The sequence below is a fragment of the Oryctolagus cuniculus genome, chromosome 20 (genome assembly GCF_964237555.1).
Source record: "Oryctolagus cuniculus chromosome 20, mOryCun1.1, whole genome shotgun sequence".
In the NCBI taxonomy this organism is placed as follows: Eukaryota; Metazoa; Chordata; class Mammalia; order Lagomorpha; family Leporidae; genus Oryctolagus; species Oryctolagus cuniculus.
Genome location: NC_091451.1, coordinates 34,033,631 through 34,058,577, shown reverse-complemented (window position 1 = coordinate 34,058,577; position 24,947 = coordinate 34,033,631). Strand labels below are relative to the sequence as shown.

The 24,947-nt window shown below is 45.1% G+C and overlaps 1 protein-coding gene across 2 annotated transcripts in view; it reads left to right on the top strand.

The window, feature by feature from the left end:
* KCNK10 (potassium two pore domain channel subfamily K member 10) overlaps nt 1–24,947 on the top strand; it is a 144,041-nt gene that overhangs the window by 43,014 nt on the left and 76,080 nt on the right. For both annotated transcript variants that reach the window (XM_051825941.2, NM_001082736.1), the window contains exon 2: nt 22,441–22,775. In XM_051825941.2, coding sequence (XP_051681901.1) covers nt 22,441–22,775 — 335 coding nt within the window. The remainder of the gene's footprint in view (nt 1–22,440; nt 22,776–24,947) is intronic.

The window sequence follows — 24,947 nt, the reverse complement described above, 5'->3', positions numbered from 1 at the left end:
TATCTTCCGCTGGGGTCCTGCTTTACCCTGAGAGTGCGTGTGAAAGAGGACGAGCCCAGTGAAATTACTCTTTCCTCATTAACATAAACACCATCTGGTGTTTAAAAGGCAAAAAAGAAGGAACATTCCAGTGAGTCAGAAGGAAAAGGCAGAATTTGAATCCTAAAGGCCACCTTACTCTTGATCTAAAGGATTTTCTTTAGTGAAAATGAAAATTCTACCTGGAGGCATATGGGGTGAAAGTTGGCTTCGTACTGAGTGGTATCGCCAGGAGCCTGAACAGCTGCTAGGTGCAGTAGGACTATGAGCAACGTAAATTAAAGTCTGCTGCTGTTCCTGCTCCTATATAGCAAACTACTCTAACTTACTGGCATAAAACAAACATTCTATTATGCCGTAGATTCTGTGCTTCAGGAATTAAGGTACAAGGCACAGAGGGGGGATGGTTTGTCTTTGTTCTACCACAATGAAGCCTCGCCTGGTCAGCTGGGCGTGTCTTGGCTCATGTGACTGGTGGTGATGCTGGCTCCCAGCTTGACTGTTGTCAGAAAAATGAGATGACGTCCTAGGGACTCTATACCTGGGCCTACGTGGGCTTTCTCCCAGCATGCACCAGATTTGAGGAATGAATGTTCCAAGAGAACCAGGCAGAATGGATGTGGTCTTAATAATGTAGCTTTGGGAAGTCCTGTAGTGTCACCTTCTGCCTTGGTCACAAGACTGTCCAGGTTCAAAGAGAGGGAGCATGGATTCCATGTTCTCATGGGAAGAGTATGACATAGTAAGAACACATGTGGGCCGGCGCCGCGGCTCACTAGGCTAATCCTCCGCCTTGCGGCGCCGGCACACCGGGTTCTAGTCCCGGTCGGGGTGCCGGATTCTGTCCCGGTTGCCCCTCTTCCAGGTCAGCTTTCTGCTGTGGCAGGGAGTGCAGTGGAGGATGGCCCGAGTGCTTGGGCCCTGCACCCCATGGGAGACCAGGAGAAGTACCTGGCTCCTGCCATCGGATCAGTGCGGTGCGCTAGTCGCGGCTGCCATTGGAGGGTGAACCAACGGCAAAAGGAAGACCTTTCTCTCTGTCTCTCTCTCTCACTGTCCACTCTGCCTGTCAAAAAAATGAAATAAAATAAATAAATAAATAAAATAAAATAAAAAAATTAAAAAAAATTTAAAAAAAAGAACACATGTGGAATGGGAGATATTGCTATGGTAGGTTTTGGAAAAATACAGTCTACCAGGAGACTTGAGGAGGAGGCGACTCATGAGGTTAACTGGCTTCAAGGAGCTGATACACTTCCTAGTTTCTGACATCCTCTGTAATCCAGGTCACTTTTATTTATTAAAGTCATTGCAGTTGCATTAGAATTCAAAGACTGATCATTAGAACTGGTAAACTTCTATGCCTTTAAGGAGCACTGCTGGAATACTGACTATATAAGAGCCTGAGCTAAGTGCTGGCTCAACATCGGGGCACGTTGAGATATCGCAACAAGCTAAGAGATGAAGACAATATAGTTGACTCTCAATTAACTATGAGAGACAAAGGCCACTGACAGTCCCTAATGGTTGTTAAGATGAAACTAGCTAAAACAAGATACAAAATGAGTTTAACATTGTTTTATTCAGTTAGCATTTCATTCACTGTTGAGGAACACATTTCCCCTTCTATAGATTTCATCAATTGATTAATCATTGCTGCAAGTAGCAATTATTAAGTTCTTACTACAGCCATTCAATATACTAAGCACTCTGGGATTTTGATGTATTTACTTTGGTGCAATTCAAGGAGGCAGATTCTTTATTGTATTTGTTTTATAGATGAGGGAGTGAGTGGTAAAGAGGTTAAGTCATATGTATTTGCAGTTGTACCAGGTGTTCTGGTTCCACAGTGCATGGCCAAGGTGATAGGAAGTTAGTGCAGAGCTGGACTAGAATTTATGTTTTGGATTTTCTCTTTAGTGTTCTTTCTTTCAGACTTGAGGCTTCCAACTGTGCTCCATCAATCCCCTCTGATCTTGTGGAGGTCTTGAGCCAAGTTCCAGGATTCAGAGGGAGACAAAGCTCATATGACTCTAGGCCCTCACTCAAAATTCCAACTATGTTCTTTGAGATGTATTAATTATATGATACTTAACACAAATACATAATATAATGTAATATATAATAACTATTTAATATGTTATATGATCATGCTTCAGAAGTTTGTGAAGGGGCAAGTATTTGGCATAGCAGTTAAGATGTCACTTCCACATCCCAAATGCTACTGCTAGATTTGAGTCCAGGCTCCACTCCTGAATCCAGCTTCCTGCTTATGTGCACCCTGGGATGCAGCAGATTATGGTTGAAATATTTGGATCCTTGCCATCCAGATGGGAGACCTGGATTGAGTTCTAGGCTCCTGGCTTCAGCCTGGCCTAGGCCTGGTTGTTGTGGGAATTTGAGGAGTGAGTCAACAGATGAGAGATCTCTGATTTCTGTCTGTCTTTTTGTTTGTCAGCCTCTGTCTCACTGTGCCTTTCAAAAATGAAATTAAAATGTTTTTTGGTGTAAAGTTTTTTGAAATTCATGCATAATTCTTTCATAACATGCATTTCTGTGAACTTTCTGAAGGTCTTGTATGTGTATGGATTTTAATTTTTTTTGGCATACAAATAACCTTATGTGGGAGCTAGTGTTGTGGCGCGGAGGGTTAAGCCACTTCTTACGATGCTGGTGTCTCCTATTGGAGTACCAGTGTGAATTCCAGCTGCTCTGCCTCTGATCCAGCTCCCTGCTAATGCTACTGGAAAACCAGAGGGAGATGGCCCAAGTGCTCGGGCTTCTGCCTTCCATGTGGGAGACACAGATGGAGTTCCTGGTTCCTGGCCCAGCCCCAGCCATCGAGACCATTTGCAAAGTGACCCAGTGGATGGAAGATTTTTCTGTCTCTCTCTGTCACTCTGCCTTTTAAGTAAATAAATAAATAAATAAATCTAAAAAAGTGCAAAACTTTTAATTCCATTTCTCATTGATTTTACAAGATTTATTTGTTTATTTGAAAGTCAGAGTTACACAGAGAGAGGAGGAGAGGCAGGCAGAGAGAGAGAGAGGTCTTCGATCCACTGGTTCACTCCCCAATTGGCCGCAATGGCCGGAGCTGGGCCTGTCTGAAGCCAGGAGCCAGGAGCTTCTTCCGGTTCTCCCACATGAGGGCAGGGCCACATAGACTTGGGCCATCTTGTACTGCTTTCCCAGGCTATAGCAGAGAGCTGGATCAGAAGTGGAGCTGCTGGTACTCGAACCAGTGCCCATATGGGATGCTGGCACTGCAGGTGGCACCTTTACCTGCTACGCCTCGGCGCCGGCCCCATCCCACAGATTTTTTGACATCCTCTTGTATTTATAATACATAATATTCACGAGCAGTGTAGAACACCAGAATGTGTTGGTTTTAGAACGAAATCCTTACTTCAAATGGAATTTTATATCTATATCAATAATTTCTGCTTGGAGTTTGAATTTTGTTCAGTTCAATTGAATTTCCACTTCAAATTCAAACTTTTAGAACAAAACCGTCCAGTTTGAAAGTACGATTTTGTCATGAAAGTTTGAATACCTCTGATCTATGCCATGTTACTCTTGGGTATTTTTAGTTACAGTTTGCTCTGTAAGCACATCTAGCAGTGCCATTATTCTAGCTTTTGGTTCAACGTCTCAGTCACTAGCTGAAGTCTTTTCCACTGGCAAAATCTGCATTACCATACGCTATAAAAATAACCTTTAAAGTGCCCGTGGAAGCGTAAATCCACGAAACTACAAATCATAGAAAAGGGGAAAGCGCTTATTCCAGTTTTTTTTTTAATTCAATTTGACTTAGGCATTTATGATGGATTTGGGGGTACCTAGTTAAGTCCCAGGGGGACTCATCACATTGTGACCTCTGTTTTCAGTTTGTCTTCTTCACATCAAGTTTTCTTGATGGAAAATGTGATTAAAAATAAACTTCCAGTGTGATCATCACTCTCTTCCATAGCAGACAGTGGAGTTTGATAAACACATGTAGTAATTGTTCACTGGTGATAAAGAGATGTGACTTTTCTGCTGCAAAGACATTTCTAGCTCATGCCCAAGCATAGTTTGACATGTAGCTGAAGCAAGTTTTGAGAGGTAGAAGTACCATGTATGATTGTACAGGTTGTGCACTGTGCAATTGTGAGTGGTGTCTCCTGGAGCTGTGCAATGAGGTAGCACTGTGAGGAAGTCTTATATTCCAGCCTCTGCTGATTTTTAACAACAGGGGGCTTGATACCAAGCTTCAGGTTGGGAAGAATAGAAGGGTCTACATTCTGTCATTCCCAAAGTAGGCAGAATCTTTTAGTTTAGGGCATTTCTTCTGGAATCTGTGGTGTGTGTCTATAAATGCAAAAAGCCGCTGACTTGGGACCGTGTGTAATTGTGCTGAAATGGAGGGTCCTGGGAAGGTGCAATTCTCCTTTATGCCAGTAGCCGACTGATTTACCTTGCTGATTGGTTCTGGTAGGTGCACTCCAGGGTTTGGCTTTTGGGCTTTGACTGAGCTAAGTACATTCCTGAATGCCAATGACTGGATTTGGGATTATTGGAGGACTTAGTACCACATTGAGATACTCAAGCCAAACTTATGAAATAATATGAAATTATGGCTTGAGCTGCTCTTTCAGAGTGTCCCATATCAGAACTTGAAGGTCCAGAATGTTTTGATTGAGCATGAAATTTAGAGTTGGTTGGATACTGGGCTTGCATCCTGGTTCCAGTGTTTGCCTTGGGTAAGTTACTTACAGCCTCTGGTTGACCTGGGGGGTGGAACCAGTTGACATCCATGGCTTCTTTTAAACTAAATAATTCTATTTTAGTTTGAAATATGCTTATTACACAACAAACTTCTTATTCCTTGGTCTCATTCATTTATTCAAAGTATTTATTTAATGCTAACTATATGCCAAGTACCATGGTAGGCATTGGGTATATCAGAATGAACCAAATAAACAAGGTCTCTGTCTTCAGGTAGTTAGTTGATAGTCTACTGGAGAAGGTGCTGAGGTAATGGCTAACCAGTAAACCAGCAAATAACATGATGCCATGGGGAGGATTTATTTATGTATTTGTAAGGGTTCTCCAAAGAAAACCAATAAGAGGTATATAAATTTATATATAAATATCTAATGTAATATATATAATATAGTTTATAGGTATATAAGTATATATCTCTAGTATTTATATATAGGTATAATATTTATATTAAGAGATTTATATATAATTTCATAATTAATAAAATAAAATCTATAAATCTATAAAATTTATATAGATCATTATTTATAGTTATACATAGACATATTTAAATATATATATAAAGGGAATATAATAAGGAATTAACTCACAGAATTATATTGAGAAGGTCTTGAGATCTGCAGGGTGACTCAGCAAGCTGGAGACCCAGAAGTTCTGATGGTTTAGTTCCAAGACTGATGGCTGAGAAGCAGGAAAGCCAATGATGTAATTCCCATTGGAAACCCGGTTGCTCCTCTTCCAGTCCAGCTCTCTGCTGTGGCTCAGGAAGGCAGTGGAGGATGGCCCAAGTGCTTGGGCTCCTGAACCCACATGGGAGATCTGGAGGAGGCACCTGGCTCCTGGCTTTGGATCAGCACAGCGCCGGCCATAGCAGCCATTTGGGAGTGAACCAATGGAAGGAAGACCTTTCTCTCTGTCTCTCTCTATCACTGTCTAACTCTATCTGTGAAAAAAAAAAAAAAAAGACCCATGAAAAGCTGATGTTTGAGTCTGAGAGTCTGAAGGCAGGAAAAATTATTTTTCTTTGGGGAGGGTCAGTACTGTTGCAATAAGGATTAAGTTCCTAACACATGAACTCTGGAGAATACACTCAGATCAAAGCACTCAGTTTAGTACTTCCTTTCGTTTTTGGCTTGTTGTATTATATAGTTGAAAGTTCTGTTTGTCCTATCCCTAATTTAAGATGGACCAATAAAATATCAGATGGTCAGCTAAATTTGAATTTCAGAAAAATTTTTTATAAAGTATAACTATGTACCAAATAATACATCGACATGTGAAACCAAAGTATTTTTTCCTAAAGTTCAAATTTACCTAGTGTCCTATAGTTTTGTTTACCAAATCTGGCAGTCCACATTGAATTGTACACTTTAAAATGGTGTTGTGAGTTTGCCCACACACACTAATCTGGCAACTCTACCCTAGCTAAGTTACCATGAGGAAGCTACCATATGGTCTATGTTCTAGGTTTCATCATCAAGGCCAATAAGGAAAACTAGTCATAAAGGAAGTTATTTATGGTGATGGTTAATGCTTCTACTAAATTCTCTTAGTGCATCTCATAGGTGTTGAGCACATAGTAGGTTTGATTGAAACTGCACGATGTGCTGAGGGGAAGTTAGCTGTTATTGATACCTGAATGGAAGTAAACTGCCTCAGCACCCGTGGTACAACTTAGAGAATGCTATAGAATGGGCCTCACTGGAAGTTCTCAATGAATTGAGTCACACTTTTGGCTGTGGTTGCGGAACCAAGTAATTATTCCATGTACGCGTGGCACAAATGACTTTGCTGAGTTTGGCCCTTTTCCATTATGGCAGTTTAAGTGCAACTGGCTTCTGAGGGGCTACTGAAAAAAATCTTTAAGTGGCATGGAATTCTTGGAAATGCCCACAGACAGCCAGGCTGAGTCACTCACAATATTAATTGGTCATACCAAATTCTGTGCCTTCCCTTGACCTCCTTTCTGTGAAGTGGAGGAGACATAACCACACAAGACTATCTCAAATGACCTTTTCAGAGGCAATTTCAAAGCAGTTAAAGATGGGTTGAGTCCAAAGTGTATGATGAATTAAATATCAGCTAGAATTTTCTATGAAGAGTCTGTTCCTTGAACAAAACCCAGGAACCCAAAGGTTAGATTTTACTGTCTATGAAATGGTTTTCTTCTTTTGTGGTTTTCCCCTGCACTTTGCTATTTACAAGGATCTTGCATCAACAGTTAACAGTCATTTACACGGCAAACTGAATGCAATACTTTCATTCTACACTAAATTATTGAACTCTATTGAGCACATGTGCCAGTATTCACTCTCTGATTTTTCTTTGATTCATGCATAATGTCCCATGGTGCTTATAACTGAGGAGTTCCTTGAAAGGAAATATGTTCATAGTGGCTACCTAATTGCAACTAACTCATCCCATAGAGATTTTGCTTGAGTAACAGATTTCAGTCCGAGAGTCCCCTTCTCAGAGTGGGGAAGAGGAATTCAACCCTTGAAACTGATCCTGAAGCAAACTTCTGTGCACTCTTGCCTTATAACCTGCTAGTTGAGCCGCCGCTTTGGGGCTGCCCAGCAGCTTGGCACACTTTCATATGATCCATGAGAAGGTCTGTTGGCTTCTTGAGATCTGGAATGCCTTCTCTAGACCTTGAGTGCTGGACTTTTTCTGAATTACAAGGCAGTGGAGGGGGAGGTCTTACCCTTTGTCCCTCACACCCAATTCCTTTACTCCTTTTCCTCAGTTGGCTCATGACAGTAGGGGTTCTGCTCATCTTGTGCCCAAAGCACAAATAGGCACTTTGCAAACGTGTTCAATTCCATCTGTAACCATTAATTGAGGTCTTATTGCATGCCTTGCCCTGGGATTTGGACTATGAAGGATTCTGAGATGAAGGGATTCACCTTCAAGGGAGCATCTATGGGAACTCATGCTCTAGCAGGAGGAATTGATAGTAAAAGAGAATATTTTGGGAATGGGGTGAACTTTTGGTCTAACCAGCAGCTCTCTGATGTGGAAAATTCCCCATGAAGCTGGTTCAGCCCTCACACATCCCAGGCCGATCTGAGTGTAGTCTTCATCAGACCTGGCTTCTATTCCCTAAACCTGGGTGTTGGGAATTCAGCAACTCACCGGTTTATTGAAGGGCTTCTGCTTCTACAATTCTTTTTAGCAAGTCTGTTGATTCCTTGAAGACTTCATTAATCAGAGCTATGAATATTTCAGAACATGACTCAGTCTTCAGATGAATGGGTTTTCTACATCGCTGTCTCCCTAGCCTTATGAGGAATAATGGGCGTATTATTTTCTGTTTTAGATTTCTCTCTTCCTCTAACCTCGCCCACTCCCAGCCTCTGATAGCTGCACTTGCAGTAAATCACGGAAATGTTGCTGATGTCAGCAGCACTAATATGCATTTAGAGGAGCCACTTTGGAGGAAATTACCCAGAGGGTGCTGCTGACATGCATAGCTCTTTGGTAGGGTGTTTTCTAGAAACTATTTTCTCCCTTTGACGAATCTTGTTTATTTTTGTGACTTAGTAGGCATATTGAGGGAAGAACCATCCACATTTTTTTCCATTTAGGTTTTTTGGAGGAGGTTTTAGTGGTTGTGAAATGAGCCAGGAGCACTGCACAGCTGCATTGGCACACAGAGGTGGCTGAGGACTGCTTGTGGAGCAGAATACACTGGGGTGTTGAGCCTCCACCTCTGTGACCCGGGAGGAGGGCGACGGGGAGGGGCCACCTCATTCTGCAGAAGTGGTTTATTCTTACAAACATAAATATAAACCAAGAGCCATTTCAGATGCACGCAGAGTGCTCTTTAAATGCTTTTTGCAGAAAATCCCTTTGTCAAGTAAATATCTGTCTTGAGAGTAGGATTTCTAGATATGTTTTCAAGTTTGCTTGTAGTGAGGTGCACCTTAATATCTTCGTGACATTTGTTAGTGACACAGATGTGCAGGAAAACAGGGCATTGAGGGCCAGTTGAAGAAAGAAGCCATGGGGTTAGAGTGACTGTTTGATTTCTCTAGCAGTGTTCAGAGGCCGGGATGAGGAGGAACATTATATATAGGATTTGTGTTACTCTGTTTTTCATTCTGTAATGAAATACATGAGGCAAGCTACCTATATTAAGAAAAGAGGTTTACTGAGCTCACGGTCCAAACAGCATGGCCCCACTCCTGCCACGGGGCTGTGTCACCCTTGGCAGACAGCAATGGTGGGAACTCACATAAGGGGGCGATCACACTGCAAACAGGAAGCCGGAGAAGGACTGTGGTCCCACAGTCCCTTCTGAGGGCAGCATTCCCATTGACCTAAGGACCTCCCACTCAGCCCTCCTCTTAAAAGATTCCACCACCTCCTACCCTGACACACTGGGGACCAAGCTTCCAATCCATGAAACTTGAGGGGACACACAAAACAGTAACCAAAGCATGGCAGGGATTGTCCAAGCAAAGACAGAAGAAGAAGTTTACGAGCTGGAGAAGTGTTGAATGTGGGGTCTAAGTTGGAAGAGGAGGAGAACAGAGGAGGAGGATATGGTAGAGGGGAGAAAGCAGGGGCCAGATGTGATGTGGGAGGAATTAAGGGAGATGGTATGTGCCAGCCAGTGTCTCAGTCAGCTTGGGCTGCTGTAACGAAGTACCATGGACAACTCTTATTTTTTCATTTTAATGTATTTGAGAGAAAGAGAGAGAGAGAGGGATGGGGGGTTCCCATCTGCTGGTTCCCTTTCCAAATGTCTACAACAAAGCCAAGAGCTGGAGACTCAATCCAGCTCTCCCACGTGGATGGCAGGGATCCAACTACTTGGTATTCACTGCTGCCTCCCAGAGTCCGCATTGGCAGAGCAGCAGGAATCAGGAACCAAAGCTGGGTATTCAGCCCAGGTACTCTGATATGGGACCCTGACATCTTAACCACTAGGTCAAATGCTTTCCCCAGGGCCACTTTTAAATAATAGAAATTTATTTCTCACTGTTCTAGTGACTTCAGAGTCCAAGACTCAGGCAGATTTGGTGTCTGGTGACAGCCCCTTGCTCAATTTATAGATTTGTCTTCTTGCTGCACCCTCATATGGTGGAAAGGACCCAGATCTCCCTGGGGTATCTTTTTCTTAAGGTACTTATCCCATTCATGAGGGTGCTACTTTCATGGCCTAATGACCCCTCAAAGACCCCCACCTCCTAATACCATTAGGATTGTGTTGGTGATTGTTGGTGATTGTGTTTCAATATATAAATGGGGGAGAAGGTGATGGACACAAACATTGAGACCATAGCAGCCGTAGTTTCTCTAATTGTACATTCTGAGACAGGTATGGGGCATGGCCACTGGGGAGGCAGTTATAGTAGATGCTGCTGGGGCTTCTTCTGGATCCCTGAGCTCTGAACTGTGCTATGTATCAGTCCTGCAGCCTCTCTGGGATTCTCCCTTTCTGGCTTCTATCCACAGCCTTTTCCAGAGGCCTTGCTTGGCCTACCAGAGTTACCTTTGAAGATGCTCCCAGGAATTTGTATCCCCCAGGGCCTTCTGCAGCCAATGACTTACTAGATAGGAATCACAAACCTAACTTGCTGGAAACAAGGTAGATAATCTCTAAGACGGAACGTATGCTCCCAGAGCTCCCCATGGGCTCAGCCAGAGCTGGGGCTTCACCTGAAATTGCTCTCTTTCTTGGCTTACTTGGCTTCTTGCCCTTCCTTGCTCCCCCTGCCCCACATAAATCACCTGCAAACAAATCTCCATCAAGGACCTGCTTCTGGGGAACTTGACCCAAGTCAGTGGATGAAATGGGATGGAGATGATGGTGACGGGGAGGAATTTGAAGGAATGGGAACACTGAAATCACTCCCAGTCGAATAAGGACCTAGAAGGAAGGCACTGGGGAGTCAGGGAGAGTCAGGTCTACCAATGATGGGTACAAGGATGGGTAGGAAGTTGAAGAGCCCAGGGGTTTGGATATCAAAGAAATGGGGGTCTTGACGGAAGAGTGTGGAGTACAGTTGTGTGTTCCTCTATATCCTCTATAACCTGGGGGTTAGTCCAGAGTCCAGGATCCCCCTTTGTTATCAAAGCTGCAGTGTTCAGGTCCCTTATATGGGTAGACATTTGCCACAGCAGTTGGGATGCCATTTTGGGCACCTGCATCCCATGTCAGAGTGCCTGAGTTCAGTGTCCCAGCTCTGCTTCCAATTCCAGTTTCCTTCTAATGTGCACCCTGGGAGGCAGCAGGTGTTGGCTCAAGTACTTGTGTTCCTGCCACCCACATGGGAGACCTGGATGGAGTTCTGATACTCTAGCTTCAGCCTGGCCCAGCCCTGATTGTTGTGGGCATTTGGGGAGTGAACCAGTAGATGGGAGATCTCTGTCTCTCTGCCTGTCAAATAAAAAATAAATAAGTTCCTTATTTAAAATGGCACATGGCTTGCCTATAACCTATGCACATTCTTTCATGCACTCTAAATTATCTCTCCATCGTTTATAATACCTAATACAATGTAAATGCTCTGTAAATGGTTATTATACTGTATTGTTTAGGGTATAATGATGAACAAAAAGATCTGTACATGTTCAGTATAGATGCATTTTTTGTTGTTGTTGAGTATTTTCAAGCATGTTTGGTTGAATCTGCAAATTTGGAGCCATAGATGAGGATTTTTGTTTTTTCACGGAAGTGTGGCCCTGACCTTGTGAGTGGGGGAGACTGCTTAGCCTCTACCTGGGAGCCGCACTCAGAACAAAATCATTGTCCTCAGGGAGAAGCCGAGCGCCAGAGAGAGGGGCAGGGGGGTGTCCTGGAGAGCCAGAGGACACGGAGGAGGGCTCCAGTTCTGCAGTAGGGGTTCCTGAGTTGTCTTTGGAATTTGGAATGGGGGTGAGGGGGAGGTTGGGTCAGAGGAGAGGAAGCTGAGAGCAGAGGAGACAAACACTGAATCTGGTGGTTTCCGTAGCCTTACCCTTCAGTCTCCTGGTGGATGGTGGCTGGGTAGCTGGAAGTTGACACTATTCCCAGCACATAGTAGGCATGCATTGGCTGACACATCAAGTTTCCAGCTGTCTCCCTCTTCCACCGTTGTAAACCATTAGCACACTTACCACTTCAGGGTTTGTTATGCTGAAATAAATATGGAATTTATCAAAATACCTCTAGCTACTTGGATCCCCATGATGGGGTGGGGTGCAATGTACAGATTTCCCAGGGTTGAGGAATTAGGCCAAGGGATAGGTTGTGGACTTAAAATGTAAGCTCTTTCTCCCTAAGAGCTTAAAGTTTTTTTTTTTTTTTTTGAGTTTTGGCTTTCTACTATGGAGCTGTAAGGAGAATTGGTGAGATCAGTACAACTACTTGTGATCTATTTGTGACTGCAGATACAGAAGGGAGTCTGTTGGGGTGTGTGGGCAGCATGTGGGAGGGAGGAAGGGCTGTAGAGGTGAGATGGGCCCTGAACTGTGGGACATCAGAAGCCATATAAGTGACATAGGAGTAGTCATGGGATTTTAAACAGAGGCAAGATGGGGCTTTTAGAAGGAACACCTGGCTGATGTATGCAGCCCGGATGGGAGGGGGCTTTGCAGAGCACAGTGAAGAACTGTGACTGTGTTTGACAAGACACCTGGGAAAGGCAAAGCTCTATTCGAAGAAATGGCCCTGACAATAGGATTTAAAACACCTGGCCCCAGGATAAAGGAGATATTTTAGGAACTGCAGCTGCTTATATTAGTTTTAATCCCAAAGGGAGGAAAAAGATCTTTTCTTTTACAAGTGCTCTAGTTAATTTAAATTTTGGAGGTAAAAACTTGGGTCAGGAGAGAAAATGCAAGCATTTTGGAGCAAGACAAAAGAACCCCAGCTGTGGCTGTACACCTTTAGAAGTCAGGACAAACCGTCCATCTTGTCAACATGGGGTCTATTGGGAAAGCCACGAGATAGGCAGCCCTGGATCCCAAGCAAAGGGTGATTCAATAAGAAATGCCAGGGCTTTTCTGTTCAGCTCAGTGAGTCCTGGGCTCCTTGTGCCCTGGGAGGGAGGGTGAGTGTTTATTTCACTGGTTCTGAAACAAAGATTCTGTCAAAGAGAGAGAATGTGATGTGAGCAGGAAAATGACCCAATAGGACAGTAATTCATTCATCAAGCACTGAGACCACTTGTGCACTGGGTTTTGTGAATGATACTGGACACAGAGACCAGGATCAGCTCTGCGGTCTCTGAACAGGAGCTGTATCCTGGCTCCCTGTTTCCGCTCCAGTTCTTGTTTTCCTGCAAGCATCCTCCCCTCTTCATTGTCCCTAAATGCTGCCGCCTTGAGCACCATCTTTTACTGTCTTCTCATTTTATATCTCCCTCTGGACCATTTCACTCAGTCCTGTGGCTTTAATGCCACTTATATACTCATCTCTCTCATTCCTAGGGCACCAGTTGAATTTTCTCCCAAATTTCCAGTCCCTCATGCCTGCTGTCTTCTGGAGAGTTTCACCTGGATGTGCCACAGGAATGGTTTCCTGCATTTTCTATCTTGGTGAACACCATGCTCTTGCAAGCCGGATACTTGGGAGTCAGCCCAGACCCATCCTCACTACACTTCTTACTTTCCCTCCATTACTGGGACCTGTAGCTTTTAGCTCCTTAATGCCACTTGCCTCTGAGTCCTCCTCTCCATCTCCTTTGCCACTGCCTGAATTGAGGTCCTCACAATCTACTCCGGTATCCCAGCCATTGCCTGATGGTCTCGCCCTTCCCCAGTCTATCTTTTACATGGCTGTCAGGGTCAGCTTGCTAAACACAAATCTGACTCCATGATTCTCCTCTCTGTATTAACCTCCAGGGCTTCCTATACTGATTAGTAAGACTTACAAGCCTCATCAGGTAGCCAACTTCACACCCACTAGTCCTGGCACACAGACCCAGGATAGTGCTCCACACACCCCAGGCTGAGTGTCTTTGTCCTCGTTGCCCCCTCTTGTTGGTCTGTCTTCTTCCCTGCCTCCCCTTGCCTTGGTCAGACACTTCATGCTCTTTCTACACTAAACAGCAACTCGTTTTTGAAGTCTTTTCTGAGCTCCTCTTTGGTAGAATTGACCTTTCCTTCATCACGTCTCTCTGTATCCTCGCCCATGTCTAGTATGTAGGAGCTGCACACTTTGTTGCCTTTGTTTGCATAAAGCACCTCCTGAATAGCTCACATTGAGTGCTTGCTTTGAACTAGGCATTGAGTAACATGCCTTACTTCCTGTGTGAATCTCCTGATAGTGTTACTATTTGTACCTTTCCAGGTAGGAGAGAACAAAGCCCTAGGTGTCACACCTGCTGTTTCCTAGCGAGGATGGGGCTGTAATGGAAGTTAAATCTATGGTGGTTGGGGCCGGGCCGGGGTCATGGCTCACTTGGTTAATCCTCTGCCTGTTGCGCTGACATCCCATATGAGCACCGGTTCTAGTCCTGGTTGCTCCTGTTCCAGTCCAGCTCTCTGCTGTGGCCCGGGAAGACAGTGGAGGATGGCCCAGGTTCTTGGACCCTGCACCCCCATGGGAGACCAAGAAGAAGCACCTGGCTCCTGGCTTCGGATTGGCGTAGCTCTGGCCATGGTGGCCATTTGGAGGGTGAACCAATGGAAGGAAGACCTTTCTGTCTCTCTCTCTCTCACTGTCTAACTCTGTCAAAAATAAAATAAAATAAAATAAAATCTATGGTCGGAGATAGATTGGATCACCATTGAAGCCCTTTCCCACCCCTGTCTTCCCCAGTCCTAAGAGTTTCATTCTTGGGCCCTGTCTGCTGCTGGAGAAGGCCCCTGACTTTGTGCCATGACCTTGTTTTATAAGTACAAGAAGAGATTTTGGGAAAGATCAGGAGAAAAAAATCTCTTACTCACTCGTCCTAATAAGGGAGTCATTGGTTTTTTGAGCCTCAGTGAACCCAGCCCCTTTGTACTCACCCTGCCCAGGTTGGGGTGTGCAGTGATGGGGCAGGACAAGAAAAACCCTTCAATTTTTGAGGTCCTCAAGTACAAGTTTATGCATTTTGGTTCTAGTTAGAGGGAGTCCAGGAAGACACACCGGAGTGGAGTTTGGCCTGCCTGGTCCCAGAAAAATGACACACCAGGGATGATTTGTGCCATTAAAGAGGTTTTTCTTAACCTAACAAGTATTTTGTACCCATGAATAAAAGAGAACCTTGTAGTCCTTGGTGAAGAGAACCAGAAAATCTAGAGTGGAGGGTTTGGAGCCCCAGAAAGTGGATCACCACTCCATTTCCATTCTAATCCTTTCCAGTGAGTGTACAAATCATGTGTGTGCGCGCGCACACACACACACACACACACACACCAGCATCACCAGGGCTGCTGCTATCTGCTAGATTAACTGTGTGCAGTCAAATTTTCTTAGGCGCAGGTGTGTGAACTTGATATCATGTATGCTGCCCAAGGCAGATTTATGGATGCATGAATGAACACATTCAGGTGTAAGCAAACTGTAATTAGGAGGCTCCTGGCTGTGCGCAGTCTGCTAAGCTCCACCTTGAACCGTAAGGAAGAGGCTGTGATCCGGAGGGCGCGCAGCGAGGGAGGACTTCTTGGAAGGAGTGACACAAAAGGTGAATTTTGAAGTGCGAGGAGTTAGCAAAACAAAACAAAACAGAACCTAAACCAAACCCAAACCCAAAAGAATCAGGAGGAGAAAGGAACCTGGGAATTAAGACGTGTTTCCCTGGTGCAGCCCAGAGGGCGGCATCAGTGGGTGGTGCAAGGTGAGAGGACCTGGGTGCTGCTGGGTTTGGCTGGGGCAAAGGTCGCTCATGGGGGTGTGGCAGAGGGTGAGGCTGGGGAGATAGGCGGGCACCAGCTCCTGGAAGGGAGAGTCTTGGAGCAAGCAGCAGAGCTTGAACTTCAGCCTGAGTCTCCGTGGAGCTTCAGAGAATCTTAAGCAGGGGTTGGAGTGATCACAGTCACGCCTGAGGCAGCTCCAGGTGGCTGGGATTTGGAGGATGGATTTAAGAAGGACAGGACTGGAAGCTGTTGCAGTGATTCAGGTGAGAGAAGTTGAGGGTGTGGCTGAGACTAGAGGAGGGACAGATGTGAGACCCGGTTGCAGCCTGTTCTTTCTTCCTTCATCTTTCCCTTTCAGCCTTGTTCCCTTTTTCTTGACTCTGTACTCTCCTATTCTTTCCATGATACCTTGTTGTCTTCTATTTGGAAACAAAGCCTTGGGTGGTATTTCAGGTGCATGGCTTGCTCACTGAGCGGCTAGCATGAGCTTCATCACCTCTGAGGTATGGGGCTAACACATGGCAATGGGAAAAACGATTTGGCTATTGGGGTGTCTGGAATCAGAGGGCCACATGTGTTCCCTCTGCTCCAACAATGCCCATGATAGCCACAGGCCAGTGTGGGTGGAGCATCTGAGGGGGAATCATGTGCCTCTGACCTCTCCTGCCCCACTCCTAACACCCTCCCTTCCCTGTGCCCAGGGAAGCCTTCTGGGGACTCCAGGCTGAACCTGGGGGCTCTGTGGAAGCTCTGAGCTGTCAGTGCAGGTGGACCTGGGGATGGCAGTGAGAGAGGCAGGGTGGGGGCTATGGGGAGGTGAGAGGAGCATGCGTCCACAGGCACAGTTGTACTTTGACTGGGTCGATAGGCAAAGGCACGTTGCTGTGTGACAGCAGCACCTCTGGGGTGGCTGCATTTCAGTTGCTAGGAGACCCTGAAGCTTTTGGATGCCATTTGTCTCAGGTGGCGTGAAGGAGTGGAGGTGCTCAGAGCTGGGGGTCTGAAGTGGGTTTTGAGGAGGCTGCTGCCTGTGAGCTTGCAAGAGGCTAGTTGGTGTTACCTTCTAGAAGGCAGATGATGACTGCTGTCCTCCTGGGAAAGTTTTGTGAAGATCAGATGGGTTCTTGTGCAAGATCTTTGTGGATTCTCCTGTTCACTCTGAGGGCAAACATGAGCTTGACTCAGCTATCCCACTCCTGGGAATATATCCAAAGGAAATGGGAATGGGACAGGGTGAATAATTACAGTTATTAGGATTGTCTTCAGCCATGAAAGAGCAGATTTCTACACATATCCACCTGAATTTAAATAAAAATGAAGTGCACGAAGATTTGTGAGGAAACATTTGAAAATGAACATTCACTGAAGGGATTCGGTCTTCCAACATTTCCTTTCCCATCAATTCTTGCCGGCATGTTTGCCACCAAACACTTTGCCATTGGTGGTGAAGTGTGATAGGCCGTTACTTTCCATGATGCATCCATTACTGATGCATTATATGGGAAAGAAGTCCAGACCCACTAGGAAGCTGAAGTAGTCCATTTCGTAGAGAAGTAAATGTTTTTACACTTGTTTGAAACAAATGCCTTTCATATTTGTGGATAGAAGGACCTTGCATTGTTTCTTCTCTTGCTATGCCCACTCTCCACAGGAGAAATGACTTGGAAGTCAGATTGTTCCAGTTTTGGTTTTTAAAGATTGATTTTATTTGTTTGAAATAAATAGTGACAGAAAGAAAGGGATAGACGAAGAGAGAAAGAGATCGTTCATTTACAGGCTCACTCCCCAAATGGCTGCAGTTATGGGGGCTGGGCCAGGCAGAAGGAGGGGGGAACTCCATCTGCAGATGTACCATGTTGGTGGCAGGTGCCCAAGTACTTGCACCATCTTCTGCTGGTTTCCCAGGTTCCTTAGCAGGGAGCTGGATCAGAAGCAGATCAGCCTGGACTTGAGTGAACACTCTGATATGGAATACTGACATTGTAGGTGATGGCTTAACCTGCTGCATCTCAATGCCAACCGCAGATTATTCTTTTAATCTTGGCTCCACAGTTTTCTGGACACTTGATCTTGGTTTAGCCAGTTAACATGCCTGGGTCTCAGTTTCTTTATCTAAGAAGTGGGGCTGTGTGGCAGCCATACACATGCACTTGCAGGCCACCAACTAATTGACCAAGAGCCCCACCTACTGCTTTGAAATCCATCACTGTGCTTGCACTGGAGCTGTGTTTGCTGTGGGCTGCTGCCTGCTGATGTGACTGAGTGTGGCAAGAGCTGCATGGTGAGGGTCACAGTAGAATTATTCCAGGGAGGCACAGAACTCCTCCGATAGCCAACCTTGGCTCAGGAACTCCTTGACAGCCTTGCTGGACCTTCCTTAGGCTGCACACGCTCTAGTGCACTTGCCTCATCCTTTCCACTCTGTCCCCTCCACTGGTGGTCAGAGTGACATAGCCTCTGCTGGCTGTCCTAGCCTCCCTGGTGCCCTCTCATTTTTCTCAAACATACATTTTTGCTGATAAAATCCCAACACATTAAAATTTTTTTGTTGAAATACAGTATACACACCAAGAAATGCACATAAGTATACAGATGAGTTTTTATCACACTCATAAGCATCACATAAATTAAGAACCAAACATTACTCGAGCCCCAAGAGTCCTCACCATTCCCTCCTTTTTTTAACAAGAAGAATATACTGTCATTTACATGATATGACTCAGTGAAGCAATATTTATACTATATACCAAATGAGATGACATCTACACAATGTTTATACTCTACATATTTACTGCCACAAATAAGAGAAAACATGTGATATGTATCTTTTTTGGATCTGGCTTATTTCACTTAGGGTAATGATCTCCAGTTGCATCCATTTTTGTTGCGAATGTCAGATTTCATTTTTTCTATGGCTGAGTAATACTCCTTCATGTATATGCACTACATTTTCTTTATCCAATGAGTACTTGATAGACGTTTGGGTTGACTCCATATCTTAGCTAATGTGAACTCTGCTGCTATAAACATGGGAGTGCAGGTAGTTCTTTCATGTCCTGATTTCATTTCCTTTGGATATATTCCCAGGAGTGGGATAGCTGGGTCTTATGGAAGACCTATTTTTAGTTTTTCTGTGGAATCTTCATGCTGCTTTCTATAATGGTTGTAACAACTTGCATTCTCACCAACCGTGTATCAGGGTATCTTTTTCTCCACATCCTTGCCAGCGTTTGTTAAAATTCCTACACATTTAATCTTGGCATCTGCTTCTGGCAGGGCCTGAATTCACACAATGTGAGAATACCTTGTGGTGAGGACCAAATGCAATGATGCTCGTAAAATATCTGTTAGAGTGACAGGCACAGGTCACTGCCCAGGAGCAAGGGAGGCTCCTGCCCCGGTCACCACTATTACCGCCATTGTCATCTTCCTAATTTTGTTTCTTTGCTGGCATCAGGTACAGAATCCTCCAGTGGCTCATCCCAGGACACAAGACAGATTTGTACCAGAGTGAGAGCAAGTGTGGTTTCTGAGAAGAAGAAATGGATTAATTCAGACACCCTTTGAAAATGTACCCAGCTTAAAGAAAAGCTACACTAAAAATCCTTTCCAGCCTTTGAAATGCACAGTCCTCTTTGCTAAAGCAGCCAAGTCCATTTTTAGTCAAATGCACAAAAGGTTTTGTAGCATTCTGAGGTCCCCATCTCGCTAGTAAAGGAAGGCTGCTCCCTTGCTGTGCCCAGGAACCTTGTTGGGGTAATGATTCATATTTCATAGATAAGCAAACAGGAGAAATGAGGTGACAGTTTCAAGGTCACCCAGTCACTGATGGGTTTGAGACAGAAGCTCTGGTTTTTGCTACAGTGCTTTAGAAGCTTAGGAACTGGGGAATCCTTTTCGAACAGTCTCTTAGCAAACTGGCACCAGGAAGTGGCTCGGAATGACCTCTCTCAATCCTAGTTCTCCCTAACCTCAGAGATGCTCGAAGTTCTAGAACCATCCATGATGTAGCTCAGTGAAGGAGACCCAGCTCCAGTTGGCTTCCGTGCCCAGGCCATTGTTCCTCTCCTGATGGGGCTTTATCCTAACGTTAGATACAGTGTAGGCTGTCCTCCTTGAGTAGATGGTCAAACTCCAAGGCTGGGAGGGATCGTGACTTATCCCCACCATAGCACAGCCCCTTGTGTCCATTTGGTGTTAACTAAATACTTGTTATTGAGGGTAGTGTTGATTCTGATAGGGTATTTGGGTCTGATCTGAAGGAACTAACAACAGAAAACAAACATACAGTAAGAAATGGAGGACCAGTGATGGAAAGGTGAGCTTTCTGGCTCCCAGAAGTTCTCAGACCAGTGGGGGAGAAGTGCATTTGAGTCCACTTGGAGGGGCAAAGGAGGACATCATGGAGAAGGCAACTTAAGGTTGAGATTGAAGAGAGTGAGGGTAGACCTGCTGCCCACCCTCATGTTGCTTTCAGTCTACTGAGTGACCTGGACACAGGCTCTGTCCGCACCTCAGTGAGTGAACGCTGTGCAAGGGAAGCCTAACCTGGCAGAGGGTGTATTAGTTTCCTGCGGCTGTTGTAACAGATTGCTATAAATGCAGTGATTTAAAGCTATGCAAGTTTATGATCTTACGGTTCTGGAGGTCAGAAGTTGAAAATCAGGCTCAGTTGGCCAAATTCAAAGTGACAGGAGGGTTGGTTCCTTCCAGAAGCTCTAGGGGATTATCAGTTCCTTGCCTTTTCCAGTTTCTAGGGGACCCATATCCCTTGGCTTGCACCTGCATTGCTTCAGTCTCTGTTTCTGCCTTCATAATAGCTCCTTCTCTCTCTGATCCTCCTCCTTGTAAGCACCTCTGAGATTGTACTAGGTTCATACACAACCCAGGATAATCTCTCCATTTTGAGATCCTTAATAACATCTGCAGAGTCCTTTTTGCAATGTAAGGTAACATATTTATGGGTCCTTCAGATTAGCATGTGGACATCTTTGGGGACTATTATTCTGCCAACCAAAAAGGAGGCAGGACAGAGGGCAGGAGGTGCTTCCAGAAGTGGGATTTAGCCCATGACTTACGTGTAGGTCTGGAGCTGCGTGGAAGTCAAAGCAGGGAGATCACTTAGGAGCTGTTGGCTTGGTCCAGGTAGGAGGTGATGGTGGCCAGGAAGAGGCTGAAGCTGTGGGGATGGGGAGAGACCCATGGGGTTGAGACAGGAGGAGGCAGAATGAATGGAAAATGAGGGCAGGGTTGAAAGAAAGCCTCCGCCCAAGGCTCACCTTCTCAGTGTCAGTAAGGGCAAGTAGGAACCTGGCTGTAGCGTGACTTGGGAAGGTTAGTAAGAACATGCTGCCAGGGTGGCTAATTCCAATTCACAGATAGTTCCATTGGAGATCTGAGTGTTTTGTGTTCATGTCAGTCTGAGGGAAACTTAACACTGAATTATTTTACTGGACAGAATAATATCCAGGAAAAGGCTAGTGTTGGATTTTGTTTCCAAAGGAAACAGCTGATTTTGAGGGTCTAGGAGGAGAGGCAGATGTTTACAATTCCGAATTCTTCTAAGTGCCCTCTGATGGCCAGGGACTGCTGGGATCACTGGTGTTTTGAACAAGGAGAGACAGTTCTGCTCATTGACTCACTGGAGTGGGATTGTTTACTCCACCAAAGTGCATAGGTTTGCCATCTCCTAATCCCTTATTTACACAACAGGCAGGCTGCAGCACGCAGAGCCCACAATAAGAATGAGAATAATAAAGGGAGGACAGGATCGAAGTGCAATGAGTGTTCATCGCTGCGCAAGACAAATGTGTGTCGGATACTACCTTGAACTTCCTGCCTTTGCAGAGAAGCCTCCTGCTTAACATATGTATTTCTAAGGTAATGAAATTGCCCTTATGGAGAATAAGGGACCATAGACAGTTCTGTGTTCTGAAAACTGGGGAAATTTCTGTTCCAGTGGCTTTTTATTAGAAGAGTATAGAAGAAAAATTCTGTTACTAGTAGATCAGGAGTGGTCATCTAAGTCATCACATTTTCTATTAGGAAATATACACTCAGGATCTATTTTATCCTTATTAGTTTTTCAGGAAGCCAGTTTCATTACCATAAAATAGCACTCTTGTTTGTTTCCATCATTACAGTTACCATTTTTTTTTCCTTTTCTTTTTTCTGCTAATAGTCTTCAGAAACTCAAACCTTCTTGACTGCTTCTGGTTTTTGAGTCTTTTACCTTCTGCCAAGATCATCCTTCTTTCCTTTGTTTTGTGATTACAGGGCTTTTTAGTCATTGGATGTTCATCTTGTCTCTGCTCTTGACGTTGCTCTAGCTCTCAGTGCTAGGATACAGTAACTGGGTATTCTTCTACTTACTTCCTCTCTCTCTGTCTTTCTGCCTCCCAATAATTTTTAAAACATTTATGGAAGATGCATATTATGAAAAAAGATATGCATAGGTTTCAAAAGTTTTTTGCCCCAAAATTAACTTAACTCATGTGTATCTTTGTGGTAATTTCTTGTGTTTCTTACATATTGTTTAAACAGGAAAACAAAAGGAGATAAATCATAAATAACAGAGATGACTTGCCAATTTGCACCCCTCTGGAAAAATATAAGCATTTCACACTCAATTAATACTTACAAAACAAATCTAGGACTCCTGGAGCTCATGTTTAAGAACTCCAAGGGGCACCTAGCAGCTGATCCAGTTCCCTGACTGCTGGGCTTGGGGAACCCTTTCTTAATCCTCACCTTTGGAAGCTGATGAAAGGGAGACACCTGTGTTCGTTTCTGACGAATTCTGTGTTTTGTTTTTATCAACACCGTCTTTCTTCCCCTCTTCCCTACCCTGATCCTCAGTGGCTGTGCCTGCAGCAGCGCCGCCTGTGTGCCAACCCAAGAGCGCCACTAACGGGCACCCTGCGGCTCCTCGCCTCTCCATCTCCTCCCGAGCCACGGTGGTAGCCAGGATGGAAGGCACCTCCCAGGGGGGCCTGCAGAGCGTCATGAAGTGGAAGACAGTGGTCGCCATCTTCGTGGTCGTGGTGGTCTATCTCGTCACGGGTGGGCTTGTCTTCCGGGCGCTGGAGCAGCCCTTTGAGAGCAGCCAGAAGAACACCATCGCCTTGGAGAAGGCAGAATTCCTGCGGGATCACATCTGTGTGAGCCCCCAGGAGCTGGAGACCTTGATCCAGGTGAGTAGGGGTTGGTCAAGCATAGACCAAGCCATGGGGAGGGATGGTGGCATGGAATTTGTCTTTCTGGGTTTTGCCTTTGGTTGAGCTTCTCCTGGTGGTCAAAGAAATCTTCTTGGAGGAGGTGACATTAGAACAGAACTCAAAGAAGCCAGAGCTTCTGTAAGCCAGAGACAGTGTAAGGGAAGAGAGGCCATACATGCGATGGCCCTGACACAGGAGCAAGTTGTATTCCACATCATCTGGTTTTAGATGTGGTGGCCACAGGCAGCAGTAGGCAAATGGGCTTTGGATTTTCAAATTCAAGTCCACCTATGTGCGCTTATTCATTTCCCGATTCTCAACTCTCTGGGGAATACTGGGCTAAGAGGGTGCTTAGAAGCCAAAGAAAGAAAGAATTTTAAACAAGTAGGGATGGATTGACTTGTCTAAGGTCACTGAGCAGAGGGTGGAGAAAAGGCCTCTGGGTTCATGAATAGGCTGATGGTGGCTTGGGATGGTCACTGTAGTGGGATTATGAAGATGGAAAAAAGAGTCATAATAATAGGGTTCATCCAGTTTTCTATTTTGACCTTTTATGTACATTGAGTTTTGTGCCAAGATATTTACATACCACGTATATTATGGAAAATGGAGCCATAAACAGAGATGGGCAGAGACCTGGGGCTGCAGTCTAAAGAAACAAGGCAGCTGTTGTGAAGGTGACCCCTCATTCTGTCCATTCACCCACTCATTCTCTGAGCTGCTGTATCCTAGGTGTTGGGGATAGAAAAGATGAGCGTCTTGAGAAAGCTGTTCACTGACCTCTCTGCTCTAGCTTCAGTATCAGTAAAATGTGGCTGAAATCCCTGCCCTTTGGGTGTTGAGAGGATTAAATGTAATTCTGAGAACTTTGAACTGTGCTAGGCATGTGGTGAGTGCTCAGAAAAGCAGCTATGGCTGCTATTAGTGTTATTCAGAGCTCAGAGTTTCAAGCAGTGGCTTGGGGAGTAAGGGTTGCCTCCAGGGGGCATTTGACAGTGTTGGGAGACATTTTTTGTTGTTGGGATTGGGAAGGTTGCTATAGACATCTAGTGAGTAGAGGTCAAGGATTCTATTAAACATCCTACAGTGCTCAGCATAGTTCCTAAGAATTATCTGGTCCAACATGTCAGGAGACTGAAAAACCCTGAAGAAAGAGATATGTGAGATTAACTAATGGGGGCCAGCGCCTTGGCTCACTTGGTTGATCCTCCACTTGCAGCGTTGGCATCCCGTAAGGGCACCGGTTCTAGTCCCAGTTGCTCCTCTTCCAGTCCAGCTTTCTGCTGTGGCCCGGAGAGGCAGTGGAGGATGGCCCAAGTCCTTGGGCCCTGCACCCGCGTGGGAGACCAGGAGGAAGCACCTGGCTCCTGGCTTCAGATAGGCGTAGCGCGCCTGATGTAGCAGCCATTTGGGGGGTGAACCAACAGAAGGAAGACCTTTCTCTCTGTCTCTCTCTCTCTCACTGTCTATAACTCTACCTGTCAAATAAAAAAAATATTAACTAATGAACTTTCACTAGACTAGAGCTATTTGAAATATGTGAAAAAAGTGGGAGCCCCAGTGAGACAAATGAGGTCAGGAAATTTTTTGTGGCCACTTATCTCCTTTAGTTCACCACAACTATTCCATGAGGACAGTTTTTAAAATTTTTAAATTTATTTACTGGGGAGGAAGAGGGAGGGGGAGAAACAGAGAGAACAAGCTCATCTGCTAGTTTATTCCCTAAGTGCCTGAGGTGGCTGGGGCCGGGCAGAGGCTGAATTCAGGGGCCAGGAACCTCAATCTAGGCCTCCCATGTGAGTGGCAGGGACCCAATTACTAGAGCCATCAGCTGGTGCCTCCCAAGGTGTGCATCAGGTGGAAGTTGGAATCAAGAACTGGAGCTGATAATTGAACCCAGATACTCTGATGCAGGATGTGGGCATCTTAACCAGTGGGTCAAACATTTTGCCCCTGTCCATTTAGGATGGAGAAATGAGGCAGTAGGGGGTGATGTTACATGCTCAGGGTCACCTGCTTGGTAGGTTGGTAAGCAGAGGGTCCTACAGCCAGGCAGCCTGAGCACATATCCCAGGCTCTGAACTACCACTCATTCCAACAGACACAGGAAATACAGGAGAGGTGTCATCAGGTAGGCTGTGGTTGAGG